Source organism: Mustelus asterias, unplaced genomic scaffold (genome assembly GCF_964213995.1).
Source record: "Mustelus asterias unplaced genomic scaffold, sMusAst1.hap1.1 HAP1_SCAFFOLD_100, whole genome shotgun sequence".
NCBI classification, from domain to species: Eukaryota; Metazoa; Chordata; class Chondrichthyes; order Carcharhiniformes; family Triakidae; genus Mustelus; species Mustelus asterias.
Genome location: NW_027590147.1, coordinates 670,308 through 689,468, shown reverse-complemented (window position 1 = coordinate 689,468; position 19,161 = coordinate 670,308). Strand labels below are relative to the sequence as shown.

The 19,161-nt window shown below is 45.6% G+C and overlaps 2 protein-coding genes across 2 annotated transcripts in view; both read left to right on the top strand.

Moving 5' to 3' along the window:
* LOC144484343 (uncharacterized) overlaps positions 1-16,219 on the top strand; it is a gene marked incomplete at its 5' end in the record, with an annotated part of 181,163 nt that extends 164,944 nt beyond the window's left edge. Inside the window, one exon of the mRNA XM_078202881.1 lies at positions 15,116-16,219. Coding sequence (XP_078059007.1) covers positions 15,116-16,118 — 1,003 coding nt within the window. The remainder of the gene's footprint in view (positions 1-15,115) is intronic.
* Positions 8,379-19,161, top strand: part of LOC144484313 (uncharacterized) — an 87,763-nt gene continuing 76,980 nt past the window's right edge. The window contains exons 1-2 of the mRNA XM_078202854.1: positions 8,379-8,566; positions 9,205-9,316. The gene's annotated coding sequence lies outside the window, so the exon portion shown is untranslated. The remainder of the gene's footprint in view (positions 8,567-9,204; positions 9,317-19,161) is intronic.

Genomic DNA, 19,161 nt, shown 5'->3' with positions numbered 1-19,161 from the left:
TCAGTGATGCTCAGTTTCAGAGATATTCAATTCATAATGAAGACATATGTGTTAAATAATGCATCGATATTAAATATTGAAACAAATACTGTGTACAATTGGACAATGAGCTTTGATAAAGTGCCATCTGGATTCGAAACGTCCGCCCTTTTCACTCCTTACAGGTGCTGTCAGACATTGGGAGATTTTGCAGCATTTTCTCTTTTGTCATCCGCAGTAATTTGCTTTTATTACTGAGTACAATTGATTGAGATTATTCGAAGAAAAATGAAAATGATGCATTAACGAATGGGCAGAAATCATTGCTCCCTTAGATATTTGGCAGAAGAAGGATTTTGAATTTTGATGTTCGGGATAAGTCGTACAATCAGATTGAAAGTAACGGTTATCTTCCTGAATTCAGTGACATGGGCTCTCAGTCTCACCATTGGAACCTGCAGCAACACAGCGTAGTTGAACATTGCAGACAGGCAGACTTGGTCCCCATGGCTGTTCCGTGTGTCTGGATGAAGAACTGGTTGTTGAAGGTGAAGACATTGTGGTCCAGGATGAAGCGGATGAGTTGTAAAATTGCCTCATAAGAACAGCATATGGCGCTCGACTCATCGATCAACAGTTCCGACCCGGCACAGCAAAAAACCGCACCGACCTCCTCAGAAGACAAACACAGGACATGGTGGACAGAGTACCCTTCGTCGTCCAGTACTTCCCCGGAGCGGAGAAGCTACGGCATCTCCTCCAGAGCCTTCAACATGTCATTGATGAAGACGAACATCTCGGCAAGGCCATCCGCACACCCCCACTTCTTGCCTTCAAGCAACCGCGCAACCTCAAACAGACCATTGTCCACAGCAAACTACCCAGCCTTCAGGAGAACAGTGACCACGACACCACACACCCTGCCATAGCAACCTCTGCAAGACGTGCCGGATCATCGACACGGATGCCATCATCTCACGTGAGAACACCATCCACCAGGTACACGGTACCTACTCTTGCAACTCGGCCAATGTTGTCTACCTGATACGCTGCAGGAAAGGATGTCCCGAGGCATGGTACATTGGGGAAACCATGCAGACGCTCCGACAACGGGTGAATGAACACCGCTCGACAATCAACAGGCAAGTCTGTTCTCTTCCTGTGGGGGAGCACTTCAGCAGTAACGGGCATTCAGCCTCTGATCTTCAGGTAAGCGTTCTCCAACGCGGCCTTCACGACACACAACAGCGCAGAGTCACTGAGCAGAAACTGATAGCCAAGTTCCGCACACATGAGGACGGCCTAAACCGGGATGTTGGATTTATGTCACATTATCAGTAACCCCCACAGCTTACCTCCTGGACTTGCAGGCTGTCCTGTCTGGAGACAATACACATCTCTTTAACCTGTGTTTAATGCTTCCTCCACCCACATTGTCTGTATCTTTAAGATCTGGTTGGCTGTAGGGATTCGCATTCTAATCAGTATTCTGTAACTTGATTTTGTATCTCTGTGCCCTGTTTGAGAGCACATTTCCACTCCATCTGACGAAGGAGCAGCACTCCGAAAGCTAATGGTATTTGCTACCAAATAAACCTGCTGGACTTTAACCTGGTGTTGTTAAAACTCTTACTGTAATCAGGACACTAACCAGAGACAGACAGCAGCCCCATAGTTCCAGTCTGAACACCAGAAACAGAGATAGTGACCAATGTCTGCATAACACCTGGAAATGGAGAAGTTGAAACAGTCAGTGGACTGTTATGAGGTCTCTCCTTCCATTTTTACATTTTCAAACATTCGCTTCCTCGAGAAGGGAATCGTGATTTTTCATAAGTGATCAGAGAGCGCTCTCCCGTGGACGGCAATGCCGCACATTGGAAACAGATACACACACGGCCACCTGCAAAGACTGACACATATCCAGGTAATGGAATCATAGAATCATAGAATTTGTACAGTACAGAAAAATGCCATTCGGCCCACCGATATGTACCGATCGCAAGCCTCCCAGGCCCTATTCCCGTAACCTCATACATTTACTCTGCCAATCCCCCTGACACTAGGGTCAATTTAGCATGGCCAATCAAACTAACCTGCACATCTTTGGACCGTGGGAGGAAACCGGAGCACCCGGAGGAAACCCACGCAGACACGGGGAAAGCAGATACACACACGGCCACGTGCAAAGACCAACATGTGTAAGGATATATAACCATATAGATATATGCCCAGGCACTGACATCAATTCTAACGTCCCTCGTTATAAATCCAGAATTATTCTGTAGATTTCTGACACATTAGTCTGAGTTGCTAACTATGAAAATACATGAATAACTCCAACTCCGTGTTCACTAGAAGCCTCGTGTACCGCACAGAATCAACAAAAGCATGGACACAGGGACAAGTAAACACAGTGATCGATTCTCAAACTGATCGACTCAAACATAGACACACAGACACTCACTGAGGAAGATAAACAATCAGATTAACACAGCCACTGACACACTGAAGAGAAGTGCACTCATTGACAATCTCAAAAACGTACTAGCTCCAGAGTAACTTTCTGAACTGGAATTCCCTGGGGTCGTGTCAGTGCGGCAATACCGTGTTAGATATTCATTGCGATGGAACTGTCCATTTTAACAACAAGAACAGCCAGAAATCTATTTCTTATCAATGGTGATCATTAATTGACGACTCAACAGTGGACACTTTTGGAGAATAAGCAATAATGGATGTATTTATTTTTACAGCCAAACACATTCTGGATGTGTCCATATCATGTTTAAAGTTTATTTATTAATGTCACAAGTAGGATTATATTAATACTGCAATAAAGTTACTGTGAAAATCCCCTCGTCGCCATACTCCGCCGCCTGTTCGGGTACACTAAGAGAGAAATTTACCATGGCAATGCACCTAACCAGCACGTCGTTCAGACTGTGGGAGGAAACTGCATCAAATCCACACAGACACAGGAAGAACGTGCAAACTCCACTCAGACCCAAGCCAGGAATCGAACCCGAGTGCCTGGCGCTGTGAGGCAGCAGTGTGCCACTGTGCCACCATAAAATCATCGAATCATAGAAACCCATCGAGTCTGCACCGACCACAATCCCACCCAGGCCCTACCCCATATGCCACCCACTAATGCCTCTAACCTACGCATCTCAGGACACTAAGGGGCAACTTTAGCATGGCCAATCAACCTAACCCGCACACCTTTGGACCGTGCCACCCCGTGTGAGGTCGGTGTAGGTAAGACAGATTCCCCACCCATTTTCGAGGTTGCCAGATCGGATGTTCGGGACACAGGAGGACAACACAAGGAGACTGCTTCAGGTATATTCCATACTCTGTGGAAAGTTGTGGAGTTAATATTATACATAATTCAGAAATAATGAGGAGATGCTTGATCCGATTAAACCCGTTTTCTAAATTCGATTTGAAATCAATTGCATAAATAAATATATGTTTAGATTGAAAACTACATTGGGAAGCTATATCCAATACTTCATGCCATTGGGTCAGTGAAACGTTGTTACCTAAAGCAAACTGTACATGGATTCCACAAAAACTCCTTCTTCAAATGGGGATTGGACAATGACTTGAAAGGGAGAAAAATCAGCTTCATGGAATGAGACGAGGAAATTGAAATGAGAACAAAGAACAGTGCAGCACTGGAACAGGCCCTTCGGCCCACCAAGCCCGCACCGACACGTCAGTTTGGTAGCTCACCATAAAACAGCTGGCATAGGCATGGTGGGTCGAAGGGCCTCTTATTGTTCTTTACCATTGCCAACCATTTTCAATCATTACAACAATCTGAGGTCCCTATCTGCTTCAAGAAGACGACCATCATCCCGGTACCTAAGAAAAATCAAGCAGCGTGCCTTAATAACTATCGGCCGGTGGCTCTGACATCCATCATTATGAAGTGCTTTGAAAGGTTTGTCATGGCACGAATCAATTCCAGCCTCCCGGACTACCTGGATCCACTACAGTTGCCGCAACAGGTCCACAGCAGACGGCATTTCCCTGGTCTTGCACTCAACCCTGGATCACCGAGATAACAAAGACAGACTCATATTTATTGACTACAGCTCAGCCTTCAAAACTATTATTCCCACGAAACTCATCTCCAAACTGGGCCTGGGCCTCTGCACCTCCTCTGTGACTGGATCCTGAACTTCCTAACTCACAGACCACAATCTGTAAGGATAGACAACAACACCTCCTCCACAATCATCCTCAACACCAGTACCCAACAATGCTGTGCTCTCAGCCCCCTACTATACTCCTTATACACCTATGACTGTGTGACCAAATTCCGCTCCAATTCGATTTTCAAGTTTGCTGACGACACCACTATAGTGGGTCGGATCTCAAACAATGATGAGACAGAGTACAGGAATGAGGTAGAGAATCTGGTGAATTGGTGCAGCAACAATAATCTCTCCTGCCATGCCAACAAAACGAAGGAGATTGTCATCGACTTCAGGAAGCGTAAAGGAGAACATGCCCCTGTCTACATCAACGGGGACGAAGTAGAAAGGGTCGAGAGCTTCAAGTTTTTAGGTGTCCAGACCACCAACTATCTGTCCTGGTTCCTCCGCCCCCCCCCCCCTTCCCCAATGCCGACACTATAGTTAAGAAAGCCCACCAACGCCTCTACTTCCTCAGAAGACTAAGGAAATTTGGCATGTCAACTACGACTCTCACCACCTTTTACAGATGTACCATAGAAAGCATTCTTTCTGGCTGTGTCACAGCTTGGCATGGCTCCTGCTCTGCTCAAGACTGCAAGGAACTACAAAAGGTCGTGAATGTGCCCAATACATCACACAAACCAGCCTCCCATCCATTGAATCTGTCTACACTTCCGCTGCCTCGGCAAAGCGGCCAGCATAATTAAGGACTCCATGTCCCCGGGCATTCTCTCTTTCAGCTTCTTCCTTCGGGAAAAAGATACAAAAGTCTGAGGTCACATACCAACCGACTCAAGAATAGCTTCTTCCCTGCTGCTGTCAGACGTTTGAAAGGACTTACCTTGCATTAAGTTGATCTTTCTCTGCACCCTAGCTATGACTGTAACACTACATTCTGCACACTCTCATTTCCTTCTCTATGAACGGCATGTTTTGCCTGTATAGCGCGCAAGAAACAATACTTTTCACTGTATGTTAATACATGTGACAATAATAAATCAAATCAAATCAAAGTCATTCTTGGATCAATATGTCTACAGCAGTCCCAATGAGTGTTGCAACATTTCAAGAGAGTTCCATTGGGTCCTACAAACGCCAGCAGTTTCTGTAGTGTAATGGTGGTTGCATTCGCCTCACACACAAAAGTCCCTAGTTCAAAACCATGCCGAAATATTATTAACATTTGTTAGGGAGGGAAGTTTACATGATTGAAATTTGTTGCTGAACATTATCCGAAACTCAATATTAAAGACATGTTATTTTTGCTCTGACCTCGGCCTCAAAATCTTTCAGCAAAATCAGAGATCTTGTATTTTTATGACGCAATGAGAGGAAATAGATGTTCCTGTTTTGACACCGTGGACATATCAGCAACTCATTCAGTCCACAACAGAATTTAATGGCTTTGTTGATGCAGACTAACAAAGTTAATCATCATCTGAACCATGTCTAATAGGACTGTGTGCTCAAAAAGGCAGACACAAGTGAAACTGTAACTGAACTAGAGGAAATGACGCACATTGCGCGGAACCATTATTTTAACATCATTCTTCAGAGTAAAGAAATAGGGATAACCACTCAGACAGTTGAGGAAATCGAGAATCAGTGCGGATGTACTGGACTTTCCTACAGCTGAACGGGATTTAGATGCCTGAGTGTTTCACACACAGAATAAAGAGGCGTCAAGTATAACTAACAAGTCATTCTTAAATCTATTCCCTTTAGAGATATTTGATTTTGTGCAAAAGCTGATTGTGGTCAATCTCAATGAAGCACCGTGACATGTGTATTACCCAGTGATTCGATTCCTTTCGTTGGTCAGTCATGTTTGCAATTCAATGTTGCCTATTTCGGAGATATTTCATTCAGAATGAGGAGATATGTAATTAATAAAAATATATTAATATTAAACATTGAACAACGAACAAATACTGGGTAGAACTGGTTGAAATTATTCGAAGGAAGATGAGAATAATGCATTAATGATTGAGCAGAAATCATTGCTTCCTTCGATATTTGCCAGACGACCGCTTTTAAAGGTTGAAGTTCAAGATAAGTTGAGAAATCAGGTTGAAAGAAACGGCTTTTGTCTTGTATTCAGTGACATGGGCTCTCAGTATAACCATTAGAACCTGCAGCAACACAGTGGAGTTCAACATTGTGGCCAGGCCAATTGGTGGTACTATGCTCTCAGTTGTTTCTGTAGTGTAGTGGTTATCATGTTCGCCCCACACGCGAAAAGCCCCCGGTTCGAAATTGGGCAGCAACATTCATTAGAGTTCTTAATTTAATGTGAGGGAAGTTTTGCATGGTCGTTGTTGCTGAACGTGTTGCGATTCTCCATGTTGCAGCCATGTTATCTTTGCTCTGAACTCAGCCACAAATGCTTTCAGCAAAATCAGCTTAATCTGAGTTTGTTTATTTGGTTTGACCTAAAAAGAGGGCAAAATCAGAAATGCTGTATTTTAAGACGCAATGAGGAAATAAATGTTTGTACTTTGACACCGTGCGCATATTAGCAACTTGTTCAGTCCATAACAGAATTTAATGGATTTATAAATGCAGACTAACATAGTTAATCACCATCTGAAACATGTGTAACAGTAGTCTGTGCTCATAAAGACAGACACAACTGAAACTGTAACTGAACTAGAGGAAATGGCGCACATTTCCCAGAAGCATATTTTTAAAATTGTTCTTCATAATAAAGAAATGGGAAAACATCACTCAGGCAGATGAGTAAATCGAAACTCAGTGTAGATCTGCTGGACTTTCCTATAGATGAACGGGATTTAGGCGCCAGAATGTTTCACATGCAGAATAAAGAGGGATCAAGTATAACTCGCAAATCATTATTAAATCTTTTCCCTTTAAAGATATTTGATATTGTTTAAAAGCTGACTGTCTCAAATGGGATGTGTATTACCCAGTGACTCGATTTCTTTTATTGGTCAGTCATGTTTGCAATTCAATGTTGCATATTCCCGAGATATTCAATTCAGAATGAAGACGTATGTATTAAATACATGTATTCATATTTAATATCGAATAACAAAACAAATATTGAGTAACTAGCCAACGATTCAAGTCTGGATGACCCTTCGTCAGAGCTAAGAGCAAAGAAAAGCAGAAAAAAGTTAAATTATGAGGGTGGAAGTGGGGTGCTGTGATTGGACAAAGGGAATGCAAATAAGGATAAAGACAGCGCAGAGAGATGCTAAAAATGTCCATTAAGCGATCAGAATAGCAGAGCAGAGGTAAAGGTGGTTAAGGCAGTTGCCCTGAAAGAGGAGTGAGGGGGGGGGAGAGGCAAGAAGGAGAGCAGGAATGAAGAAATGGTAAAATGGAAGTGAGAAAGAGGTATGATAAAAAAGAAGAAACAGAATGAAATAAAATAAATGGAAAGGGGATAAAGGTGGAGGGGAGAGTCATGCTCTGAAGTTGTTGAACTCAATGTTTAGTCCAGAAGGCTGTAAAGTGCCCAATTGGAAGATGAGGTGCTGTTGCTCCAGTTTGCGTTGGGGTTCACTGGAACATTGCAAAAGGACGGACAAGTGGACAAGGGGAACCCTGTCCTCTTTCTGGGAGGGAGAGGAGGGGGTGCGAGCAGTGGCCTGGGGGATGAGTTGGACACAGTCAGGAGCCCTGTCAACCATAGTGGGTGGACTCCGCACAGTCACCCAAGGCAAGAATCAAATCCAGGTCTCAAGCACTGTAATGTAAGGCAGCAATGCTAACCACTGTTCCACCCGGAAGGATCAGCCTGGTGGTAGCTTTACTCATGATATCCAGTTGCACTGGAGGTAGAATGGGAAGGGAAATAAAAGTAAAATACTGCGGATGTTGGAATTGGGAAATTTAAACTGAAAATACTGGATAAACTCAGCAGACCTGGCGGCATCTGTGGAGAAACCTATTAACAATGGATTCTTATGATTTTGGTTGCTGAATGAGGAGACAAGGTCCTTTCGGTTTTATTGACGTTTTATGCGGCGTTACGGTTGAAGCGATAAAAGCAATATTTTAAATATCTCTGATATTAAGTGATGTCCATCTTTGTGTGGGGCAGACGTCCTCCGTTTGGACGGAAGATGAAGAACCAATGTGCCCTTAACAAAGATGGCGGCGATGTGGGGGGCGGGGCAATGGGCAGTGGACGCAGAACGGGGAGGAGGTTGGGATCGCACATGCGCATTGCAGCGGGAGTGTTTTGTTGACGGAAGCGCGCGGGTTCTTCTCCGGATCGGAATCAGATTTGAAAGGGGGGGACGGTTAACGGTGGCAGGCGTTGCCATGGCGGCAGGGGCGGGGCTCGCCAACAGCGCGCGCTGGCAGAATTGGACCCTCGAGCTCAACCTGAGTGACAGCAGCAGCAGGTGCGGAGGCCGCGCGGGGAGCCGGGGGCTCGAGTACGCGGCAAGCCGGGTCAGTCCGCCTCTCCAGCGGAGGCGACCTGGGGATGTGGCACCAACTCAAAACTTCCCAACCCCGGGTTTTTCACGTCTCTTTTACCCCTCACCGAGCTCCTCAGCACAAAGCAGCCCTTCAAATCCCCCAGAAATCACTCAGACCCCACTTGGCATCTTTTCCCCAGGTCATGACCCTGAGATGCCATCTTGGTTTCAGCCCCTCCACCTGATCAGGTGCCAACTGCGGTGGTGGTTGGAGGAACGATTGCTCGTTTCCAGGGCCGGGTGCTGAACTGGATCTCTCTCAATAACCTTCAGTTTGTTTTCAAGATACAATTTGGTACATCTGGTGATTTGTCGCTTTGTCCCTAAATGGAGGGCAAGCGGATTGGCACCCTGATTATCAATTCACACTAAATCCACTTCTGCATCTCTCCATTCCCCTGGCAGTTTGGTACACACAATAGCAGTGTGTGTCTGAGGTTTGCCCAAGCTTTAGTTCATGCTGGCACTATTGCCACCACGTTGGGGTCCTCAACAGAGAGACTCCTTCTTTAAAGAAGGTCTTGAAAGGGTGACCAATTTGTGTTTTCTGTTTCTCACAGGAGCCGTGATCAACAGTGTGGCCAGAGAGACTCCATGTGCCCAGTCGCATATTCGGACAAACAGCTACCGGACATCCGCGTCCAAGAAACAGACCGGATCCTGGTTGAGAAAGTAAGTTGGATTTGAATGTGTCTTTAGTGGGTGGCTGACAACGCCCCTGGTTTGTCCACGGTGGTCAAGTACCTTGGTGAACCACAGCAGCCTGTGTGATAAAGGGTTAATCGTCATCCTTACTTCCAGGCCTGGGTATAAGATCAGTATATGGCCTCCCCTAACCGGCTCCCTTTACTGATACCCTGCTCACTTTCTGTTTTCAGCGCTGCTGGGACATCGCCTTGGGCCCATTGAAACAGCTGCCCATGAATCTGTTCATCATGTAAATGACTGGCAACACAATCTCCATCCTCTCTATCATGATATGTGCATGATGGCCTGGAGACCCATACAGGCCTTGATGTCCATGTCTGCAAGTGAGTATTGTATTGAATCGACAGCTCAGAAACAGCTCTGAACCGGCATCACTTGAGTGCAGCTTAGAATATAATTCTGGGAGTTGGGTAATTAAGGGAGTTAGGGAAGGAAGGGAAAGGGGTGCCCTTTTGCTTTCTAACTTTCTCAGCCTTTGGGAAGTGATCTTACTCTTCTACAGGAGAAGAAGCTAGATTTTTGGTGAGTATCTGCTCTGTAACTAAAATTTATTCTGTTCCTAAGGATCAAAATAGTATAGCAACAGGTGGTAAGGTTAATAAAATACTTAAAAACAAAAATAAATTATCATTGGATAAAAGAAACAGTTTATTAGTACACATTCAAGCTGCAGCATTTGGGAGTTCCTGGGTGTCACTTTGATCCAGGGCAAACAGGCATAGAGGTTTACAGCATGGAAACAGACCCTTCGGCCCAACTTGTCCATGCCACCCTTTTTTTAAAACCCCTGAGCTAGTCCCAATTGTCTGCATTTCGCCTATATCCCTCTATACCCATTTTACCCATGTAACTGTCTAAATGCTTTTTAAAATGCAAAATTGTACCCCCCTCTACTACTACCTCTGGCAGATTCTTCCAGACACTCATCACCCTCTGTGCGAAACAATTGCCCCTCTGGACACTTTTCTAACTCTCCCCTCTTACCTTAAACCTATGCCCTCTAGTTTTAGATTCCCCTACCTTTGGGAAAAGATATTGACTATCGAGCTGACCTATGCCCCTCATTATTTTATAGGCCTCTAGAACATCATCCTCAGCCTCCTCAGCTCCAGAGAAAAAAGTTCCAGTCTATCCAGCCTCTCCTTATTACTCAAACCATCAAGTCCGGTAGCATCCTAGTAAATCTCTTCTGCACTCTTTCTAGTTTAATAATATCCTTTCTATAATAGGGTGACCAGAACTGTACACAGTATTCCAAGTGTGGCCTTACCAATGTCTTGGACAACTTCAACAAGATGTCCCAACTCCTGTATTCAATGTTCTGACCAATGAAACCAAGCATGCCGAATGTCTTCTTCACCACTCTGTCCACCTGTGACTCCACTTTCAAGGAGCTATGAACATGTACCCTTCAATCTCTTTGTTCTGTAACTCTCCCCAACGCCTCCCATTAACTGAGTAAGTCATACATAGAACATAGAACAGTACAGCACAGAACAGGCCCTTAGGCCCACGATGTTGTGCCGAGCTTCATCCGAAACCAAGATCAAGCTATCCCACTCCCTATCATCCTGGTGTGCTCCATGTGCCTATCCAATAACCGCTTAAATGTTCCTCAAGTGTCTGACTCCACTATCACTGCAGGCAGTCCATTCCACATCCCAGCCACTCTCTGAGTAAAGAACCTACCTCGGACATCCTTCCTATATCTCCCACCATGAACCCTATAGTTATGCCCCCTTGTAATAGCTCCAGCCACCCGAGGAAATAGTCTTTGAACGTTCACTCTATCTATCCCCTTCATAATTTTATAAACCTCTATTAAGTCTCCCCTCAGCCTCCTCTGCTCCAGAGAGAACAGCCCTAGCTCCCTTACCCTTTCCTCATAAGACCTACCCTCCAAACCAGGCAGCATCCTGGTAAATCTCCTTTGCACTCTTTCCAGCGCTTCCACGTCCTCCTTATAGTGAGGTGACCAGAACTGCACACAATATTCCAAATGTGGTCTCACCAAGGTCCTGTACAGTTGCAGCATAACCCCACGGCTCTTAAACTCCAACCCCCTGTTAATAAAAGCTAACACACTATAGGCCTTCTTCACAGCTCTATCCACTTGAGTGGCAACCTTTAGAGATCTGTGGATATGGACCCCAAGATCTCTCTGTTCCTCCACAGTCTTCAGAACCCTACCTTTGACGTTGTAATCCACATTTAAATTTGTCGTACCAAAATGAATCACCTCACATTTATCAGGGTTAAACTCCATCTGCCATTTTTCAGCCCAGCTTTGCATCCTATCTATGTCTCTTTGCAGTGTACAACAGCCCTCCACCTCATCCACTACTCCACCAATCTTGGTGTCATCAGCAAATTTACTGATCCACCCTTCAGCCCCCTCCTCTAGTCATTCATAAAAATCACAAATAGCAGAGGACCAAACACTGATCCGTGTGGCACTCCGCTAGCAACCTGCCTCCAATCCGAAAATTTTCCATCCACCACCACCCTCTGTCTTCGATCAGATAGCCAGTTACCTATCCAATCGGCCAACTTTCCCTCTATCCCACACCTCCTCACTTTCATCATAAGCCGACTATGGGGGACCTTATCAAACGCCTTACTAAAATCCATGTATATGACATCAACTGCCCTACCTTCATCAACACACTTAGTTACCTCCTCAAAAAATTCTATCAAATTTGTGAGGCATGACATGCCCTTCACGAATCCGTGCTGACTATCCCGGATTAATCCGCATCTTTCTAAATGGTCGTAAATCCCATCCCTCAGGACCTTTTCCATCAACTTACCAACCACCGAAGTAAGACTAACCGGCCAATAATTACCAGGGTCATTTCTATTCCCTTTCTTAAACAGAGGAACAACACCAGCCACTCTCCAGTCCTCTGGCACCATCCCCGTGGACAGTGAGGACCCAAAGATCAAAGCCAAAGGCTCTGCAATCTCATCCCTTGCCTCCCAAAGAATCCTAGGATATATTTCATCAGGCCCAGGGGACTTATCGACCTTCAGTTTATTCAAAACTGCCAGTACATCCTCCCTCCGAACATCTACTTCCTCCAGCCGATTAGCCTGTAACACCTTCTCTTCCTCAAAAACATGGCCCCTCTCCTTGTTGAACACTTAAGAAAAGTATTCATTCATCACCTCTCCTATCTCTACTGACTCCATACACAAGTTCCCACTGCCGTCCTTGACCGGCCCCAGCCTCACCCTGGTCATTCTTTTATTCCTCACATAAGAGTAAAAAGCCTTGGGGTTTTCCTTGATCCGACCCGCCAAGGACTTCTCATGTCCCCTCTAGCTCTCCTAAGCCCCTTTTTCAGCTCATTCCTTGCTAACTTGTAACCCTCAATCGAGCCATCTGAACCTTGTTTCCTCATCCCTACATAAGCTTCCCTCTTCCTTTTTGCAAGACATTCCACCTCTTTTGTGAACCATGGTTCCCTCACTCGGCCATTTCCTCCCTGCCTGACAGGAACATACCTATCAAGGACACACAGTATTTGTTCCTTGAAGAAGTTCCACTTTTCATTAGTTCCTTTCCCTGACAGTTTCTGTTCCCATCTTATGCCCCCTAATTCGTGCCTAATCGCATCATAATTACCTCTCCCCCAATTGTAATCCTTGCCCTGCCGCATGGCCCTATCCTTCTCCATTGCAAGAACAAAAGACACCGAATTGTGGTCACTATCTCCAAAGTGCTCTCCCACAACCAAATCTAACACTTGGCCCGGTTCATTTCCCAGTACCAAATCCAATGTGGCCCCACCTCTTGTCGGCCTATCCACATATTGTGTCAGGAAACCCTCCTGCACACACTGCACAAAAACTGCCCCATCCGAACTATTCAACCTACAAAGGTACCAATCAATATTTGGAAAGTTAAAGTCCCCCATGACAACTACCCTGTGACCCCCGCACCTATCCATAATCTGCTTCGCAATTTCTTCCTCCACCTGGTTTCAGCAGCAGATGATCTGAGGCCAGGACAAAGTGGGGCGATGTCACTGAGGTGGAAATAGGTAGTGTAGGTGGTGATGTGGCAAATAGAGTTAAATACAGATCAGTGTGAGGTGTTGCATCATGGGAAGTCAAATCAAGGTAGAACTTTCACGGTGAATGGGAGGACCTCAGAGAGTATCATGGAACAGAGGGACCTTGGAGTTCAGGTGCACGGTTCTCTTAAGATGGCGTCACGTGTAGATAGGGCAGTGAAGAAGGCTTTTGACATGCTGGCCTTTATCAGTCAGGGCATTGAGTATAGAAGTTGGGAAGTTATGTTGCAGTTGTACAGGACTTTGGTGAGGCTGCACCTGGAATATTGTGTTCAGTTTTGGTCACCTTGATTTGGAAAGATGTTATTAAACTGGAGAGAGTGCAGAAGAGATTTACAAGGATGTTGCCAGGACTCAAGTTGTAGGGAGAGATTGGATGAGTTAGGACTTTTTTCTTTGGAGCGTAGGAGACTGAGGGGTGATCTTATAGATGTGTGTAAGATCATGAGAGGCATGGATAGGTTGAATGCACTCAGTCTTTTTCCCAGGGTTGGGGAATTAAGAATTAGAAGGCATAAGCTTAAGTAAAGAGGAGAAAGAATGAATGGGAACCTGAGGAGCAGCTTTTTTACACAGAGGTGGTACGTATGTGGAATGAGCGGCCGGAGGAAGTGGTTGAGGCAGGGACATTGTCAACATTTAAAAGGCATTTGGACAGATACATGGATAGGAAAGGTTTAGAGGGTTATGGGCCAAATGGAGTTAGCTCACATGGGCATTTTTGGTGGGCATGGACCAGTTTTGGCCGAAGGGCCTGTCTCCGTGCTGTAGATTCTATGAGGATATGTTTGGAAGCTCAGTTTGAAGTGAAACATGTCACTGAGGTTGTGAATACTCCGGTTCAGCCTCAGACAGTCGCAATGGGGACAGATGGAGTCAGTGGTTAGGAAGTGGGATTTGTTGCAGGGCTGAAGATGACAGCCTTCATCTTCCAATATTTAACAAAGGCAATTACTGCTCATCCAGTCCTGGGTGTCAGACAAGGGAGGATGGTGTATGAAATTGGAGGGAATTTGGAGATGATGGTGTTCACATACACCTCTTACCCTGATCCTTCTCGGTGGGCAGGTTAACGGTTTTAAGGTTCAAATCTCTGGTTGAGTTGTAGATACATAAAGTCCCTCCTTTGCCCCCACCTCTCTCTCCATCCATTGAGGCCAGAGCCTTGTGTAGACCCAGACTGGATGGCAGATTCCCTTCCCTGAAAGGCATTAGTGAACCAGTTGGGTTTTTGTGACAATCCAGCAGTTTCCATGGTAACTTTTTCCTGGTGCCGGCCCCACAAATGACCAGATTCATTCAGCTCAATTTGACAACGTGCCTTTGTGTTTTTGTGGGATCTCTCTCACTCCCTCTTTTCTGTTTTGAATCAATTTCACAGAGTTTTAGAAGGGGAGGATTTGCAGTCAGGAAACTCAAACCAAACATCAAATCAGGATCTGACTGAGTCGCCCAATTTATCGTAACCTGAATACCACTGAACCTTGAGCATGGAAGGAAAAAGCACCGTTCACAGTGGGGTGAAACTGTACACGTGTTCTGTGTGTGGACAAGGATTTAGACAATCATCTGGCCTGTCAAGACACAAGTGCAGTCACACTGAGGAGAAACCGTGGAAATGTGGGGAAGGATTCAGAGACCTGTCTGAGCTGGAAATTCACCAATACAGTAACACTGGGGAGAGGCTGTTCACCTGCTCTGAGTGTGGGAGAGGATTCACTCAGTCATCCACCCTGCTGACACACCAGCGAGTTCACACTGGAGAGAGGCCATTTATCTGCTCCGAGTGTGGAAAGGGATTCCCTCAATCATCTAACCTGCTGACACACCAGCGCACTCACACTGGGGAGAAACCATTCACCTGCTCTGAATGTGGGATGCGATTCACTCAGTCATTCAACCTGCTGAGACACCAGCGGGTTCACAAGGGAGAGAGGCCATTCACCTGCTCCGAGTGTGGGAAGGGATTCACTCAGTCATCTACCCTGCAGACACACCAGCGAGTTCACACAGAGGAAAGACCATTTAAATGCCCAGAATGTGACAAGTGCTATAAAAGTTTAAAGGAAGTGATGTTCCATCAGCGTGTTCACACTGAGGAGAGACCATTTAAATGCCCAGACTGCGAGAAGTGCTATAGAGGTTCCAGGGAACTAATGTTCCATCAACGTGTTCACACTGATGAGAGACCGTTCAGGTGCTCTCACTGTGGGACTGGGTTCAGGTGGTCATCTCAACTCACTGAACACCAGCGAATTCACACTGGGGAGAGGCCGTTCACCTGCACTGACTGTGGGAAGGGATTCACTCGGACATCACACCTCATGGCACATCAGCAAGTTCACACCGATGAGAGACCGTTCAAATGTCCAGATTGTTGGAAGTGCTGTAAAAGTTCCAGCAATCTAGTGTCCCATCAACGTGTTCACAGTGAGGAGAGACCTTTTAAATGTCCAGACTGCGGGAAATGCTATAAAAGCTGCAGCGATCTGATGTCTCATCAACGTGGTCACACTGATGAGAGACCGTTCAAGTGCACTCACTGCGGGACTGGGTTCAGGCGACCATCCCAACTCACTGTCCACCAGCGAATTCACACTGGGGAGAGGCCGTTCACCTGCTCCAAATGTGGAAAGGGATTCACTCAGAAATACAACCTGTTGAGCCATCAGCGAGTTGACAAGTGACTGCTGGAGTTTGATTCTGCTGTTTATCACAAATCACAAACATGTTGATTGTGGTCATTCGCCTCTGATGTAAATAAATTTGAGCCCGCAAATAAATACTAATGTCCTGGATGAAAGTCAAATAAATCTGCTTTTATGTTAAACAAACAATCTGTTGAAACTTTTTATTCTCTCAAGTTTGTTCCTTTTAAATGGCTCTCCCTCTCCCCTGTCTCCTCCATCCTGACCCCCAACAAAAAGTGTGATGAAGTCATGGAGCTTCTTTGTTACTAGGATTGAGCCAACCCATTCAGCTGCCCCTGCTGCTTCCCTCTCTTCCACCCTCCCACTGAGCCAAACTAATGTACCTAAAGCCTCTCCCTGTCTGAGCCTTGAACCTGCATCTTTCAACAGTTTCTTTCCTGTTTTGCCCTGACTCTATTTTCATTAAATTACTGACCATCCAACTTCCCCATATTGGCTGATATTGTGAATGATTCTCTCCCTCTCTTCTGGTTTTGTTCCTCTCACTTTTAAATACACAAATATCACCCTTTCTGAAAAAAAACCCTTTTGATCCCACTTTGCTTGCAAATTATGGCCCCATCTCCAGCCTCCCTTTCCTCTCCAAAGTCTTTGAACTTGGTGTCTCCCAAGGAGACTTTTGGTCTCCTACTTGGGCAGCAAGGTGGCATGGTGGTTCGCACTGCTGCCTCACAGATCCAGACATCTGAGTTCAATTTCAACCTGTGTGGAGCAAGCATATTCTTTCTGTGTCTGTGTGGATTTCCTCTGTGTGCTCCGGTTTCTTCCACACTCCAAAGATGTGCAGGCGAGGTGGAATGGCCATGCTAAATGTATGGGATTACGGGTATAGGGTGGGGAGAGGGACAGCAGATTTCCTTCCCCAGAGGATGTTAGTGAGCAATCAGCAATGGTTTCATGGTCAGAACATTGCCCTGGGTCTCTGGGTAACTGCTCCAGTGACAATATCACTATGCCACTGCCTCCTCAATGTACACACATAGGGAAAAGGCCATTCACCTGCTCCATGTGGGAAAGAATTTGTGCATCCAATTTGAAGGGCTGTGATCACAATAACCTCAGTCTTCCGGACTGTTGTGGTTGTGGTGGATATTTAGTAAGGATACTACAACTGTTGTGGAGAATCAAAGACACAGCTCCAGTCTGATACAGACCTTGTTCATAAAACCAAAACCTGATCACATAAACCCCAGTGCAATCTAACAGTGATTTGTCTTTCTCAGGTCATTTGGACACGACCTCTCACCTGACAAGTACATGGGATTCTTTCAGACTGAAACATCCCAGACAAGTGATAATTATGAAAATTCAGGATATGAATGCCTTTTCTTTGTAATTCCAACATTCATCCACTCTTAACCATAAGACCATGAGACATAGGAGCAGAATTAGGCCACTCGTCCCATCGAGTCTGCTCCGCCATTTAATCATGGCTGATACTTTTCTCATCCCTATTCTCCTGCCTTTTCCACATAACCCCTGATCCCCTTATTGATCAAGAACCTATCTATCTCTGTCTTAAAGACACTCAATGACCTGGCCTCCACAGCCTTCTGTGGCAAAGAGTTCCACAGATTCACCAATCTCTGGCTGAAGAAATTCCTCCTAATCTCTGTTTAAAGGATCGTCCCTTTAGCCTGAGGTTGTGCTCTCTTTCGCCTGAGGTTGTGCCCTAGAGTATTCTGGTTAACACACTGGAATACTCCCTTGGCCATTTCGGATAATGTCACTGCAGTATATGGGATCTGCAGAAACATTCAACTAAATTCTACCAGGCACCTGATATGCTTAACTGTGGAAACCCTTTTCCATTAAGGTCTCAGATTACTACAGCAGATATGCATTGTTCTGACTCTACCAGCTGGGCTGTGGAATTAATTGAATAGATCTTCCAGAGAGCCAGCAGAGACATAATGGGCCAAATGGTTTCTATTTGCGCTGTATCATTCTCGAAAAGAGTGAATATTCAGTATCAGGGACAGAGAGAAGAACCAGTGACTGTGCGATTGAACCCAGCCAGAATCAGTGCCATAAAAGGAGTGAGAGGGGAAACGGTATAAAAGCTTTGAAACCATTGCATGGTCCTGCAGCAGAACTTTGAGAAATGGAGCACAGCAGATCACCAATTCTCAATATTTCATTAATTTACCTCAAATGCTAACAATGTTATTTTGAATTAACTGTATGAGGTTTCAATGGCGGTTATTACCCAGCATCCTTTGCGGGTGTGAAAGTGCCCTATTCACTCCACAGGAGCCCAGTACGCAGGCGCAACGTTGTATCTGGGGCATGCGCAGTGCCACTTTGCTCGGAGCCCTGCGAGTGTGGAGATGCTTATTTCAAGGGGTGAGAATCGGTGGGGCGGAGGGAGGAATGGAGCCGGGAGTCGGGGTGGGGAGGGAACAGAGGCTTCATAAACATCTGCTGTAGGTTGCAAGGCCTGAATAAGAGCCTTCCGGTCCCGGGTTTGCAGCTGCGGGGATTTTATCCGGGATCAGGCCCAATGCCGCGGCCGCCATCTTTGTTTAGCAGGGAGCAGAGCGCATGCGCGGCCAGTGGGCGGAGCTTCAGGATTTGGGTGACCAGGAGAGACAATGTTTGAGTCATTGACTGACAGGCCGGGTTAATGGATGCTGCCTTTCACCTTCTCAATTTGGAGCGGCGGCTCGCCGTCTTTTATACACTTTAATCATACAGACATTAGCGGTACTTCGTAGTTAGCTTTGGGTGGTTACCTGTATTTAGACAATTGGGCTCCCCCAGCAACAATTGACCTCCAATCGCATTCCTTCAAAAACAACCGTTAACAAAAACCCACAAGTTTCGGTTCCACTTTATCTGAAGCTAAGCTGACCATCTGGACCTCGTGGTCTGGTTTTTTATGTCTGTTCCCTATTTTTTATACAATAACAGGATGTAGCTCAAACGAGTACAGGCTCGTTGATCTAGGGGTATGATTCTCGCTTAGGGTATCGCTGTCCATTAACATGCGAGAGGTCCCGGGTTCAAATCCCGGACA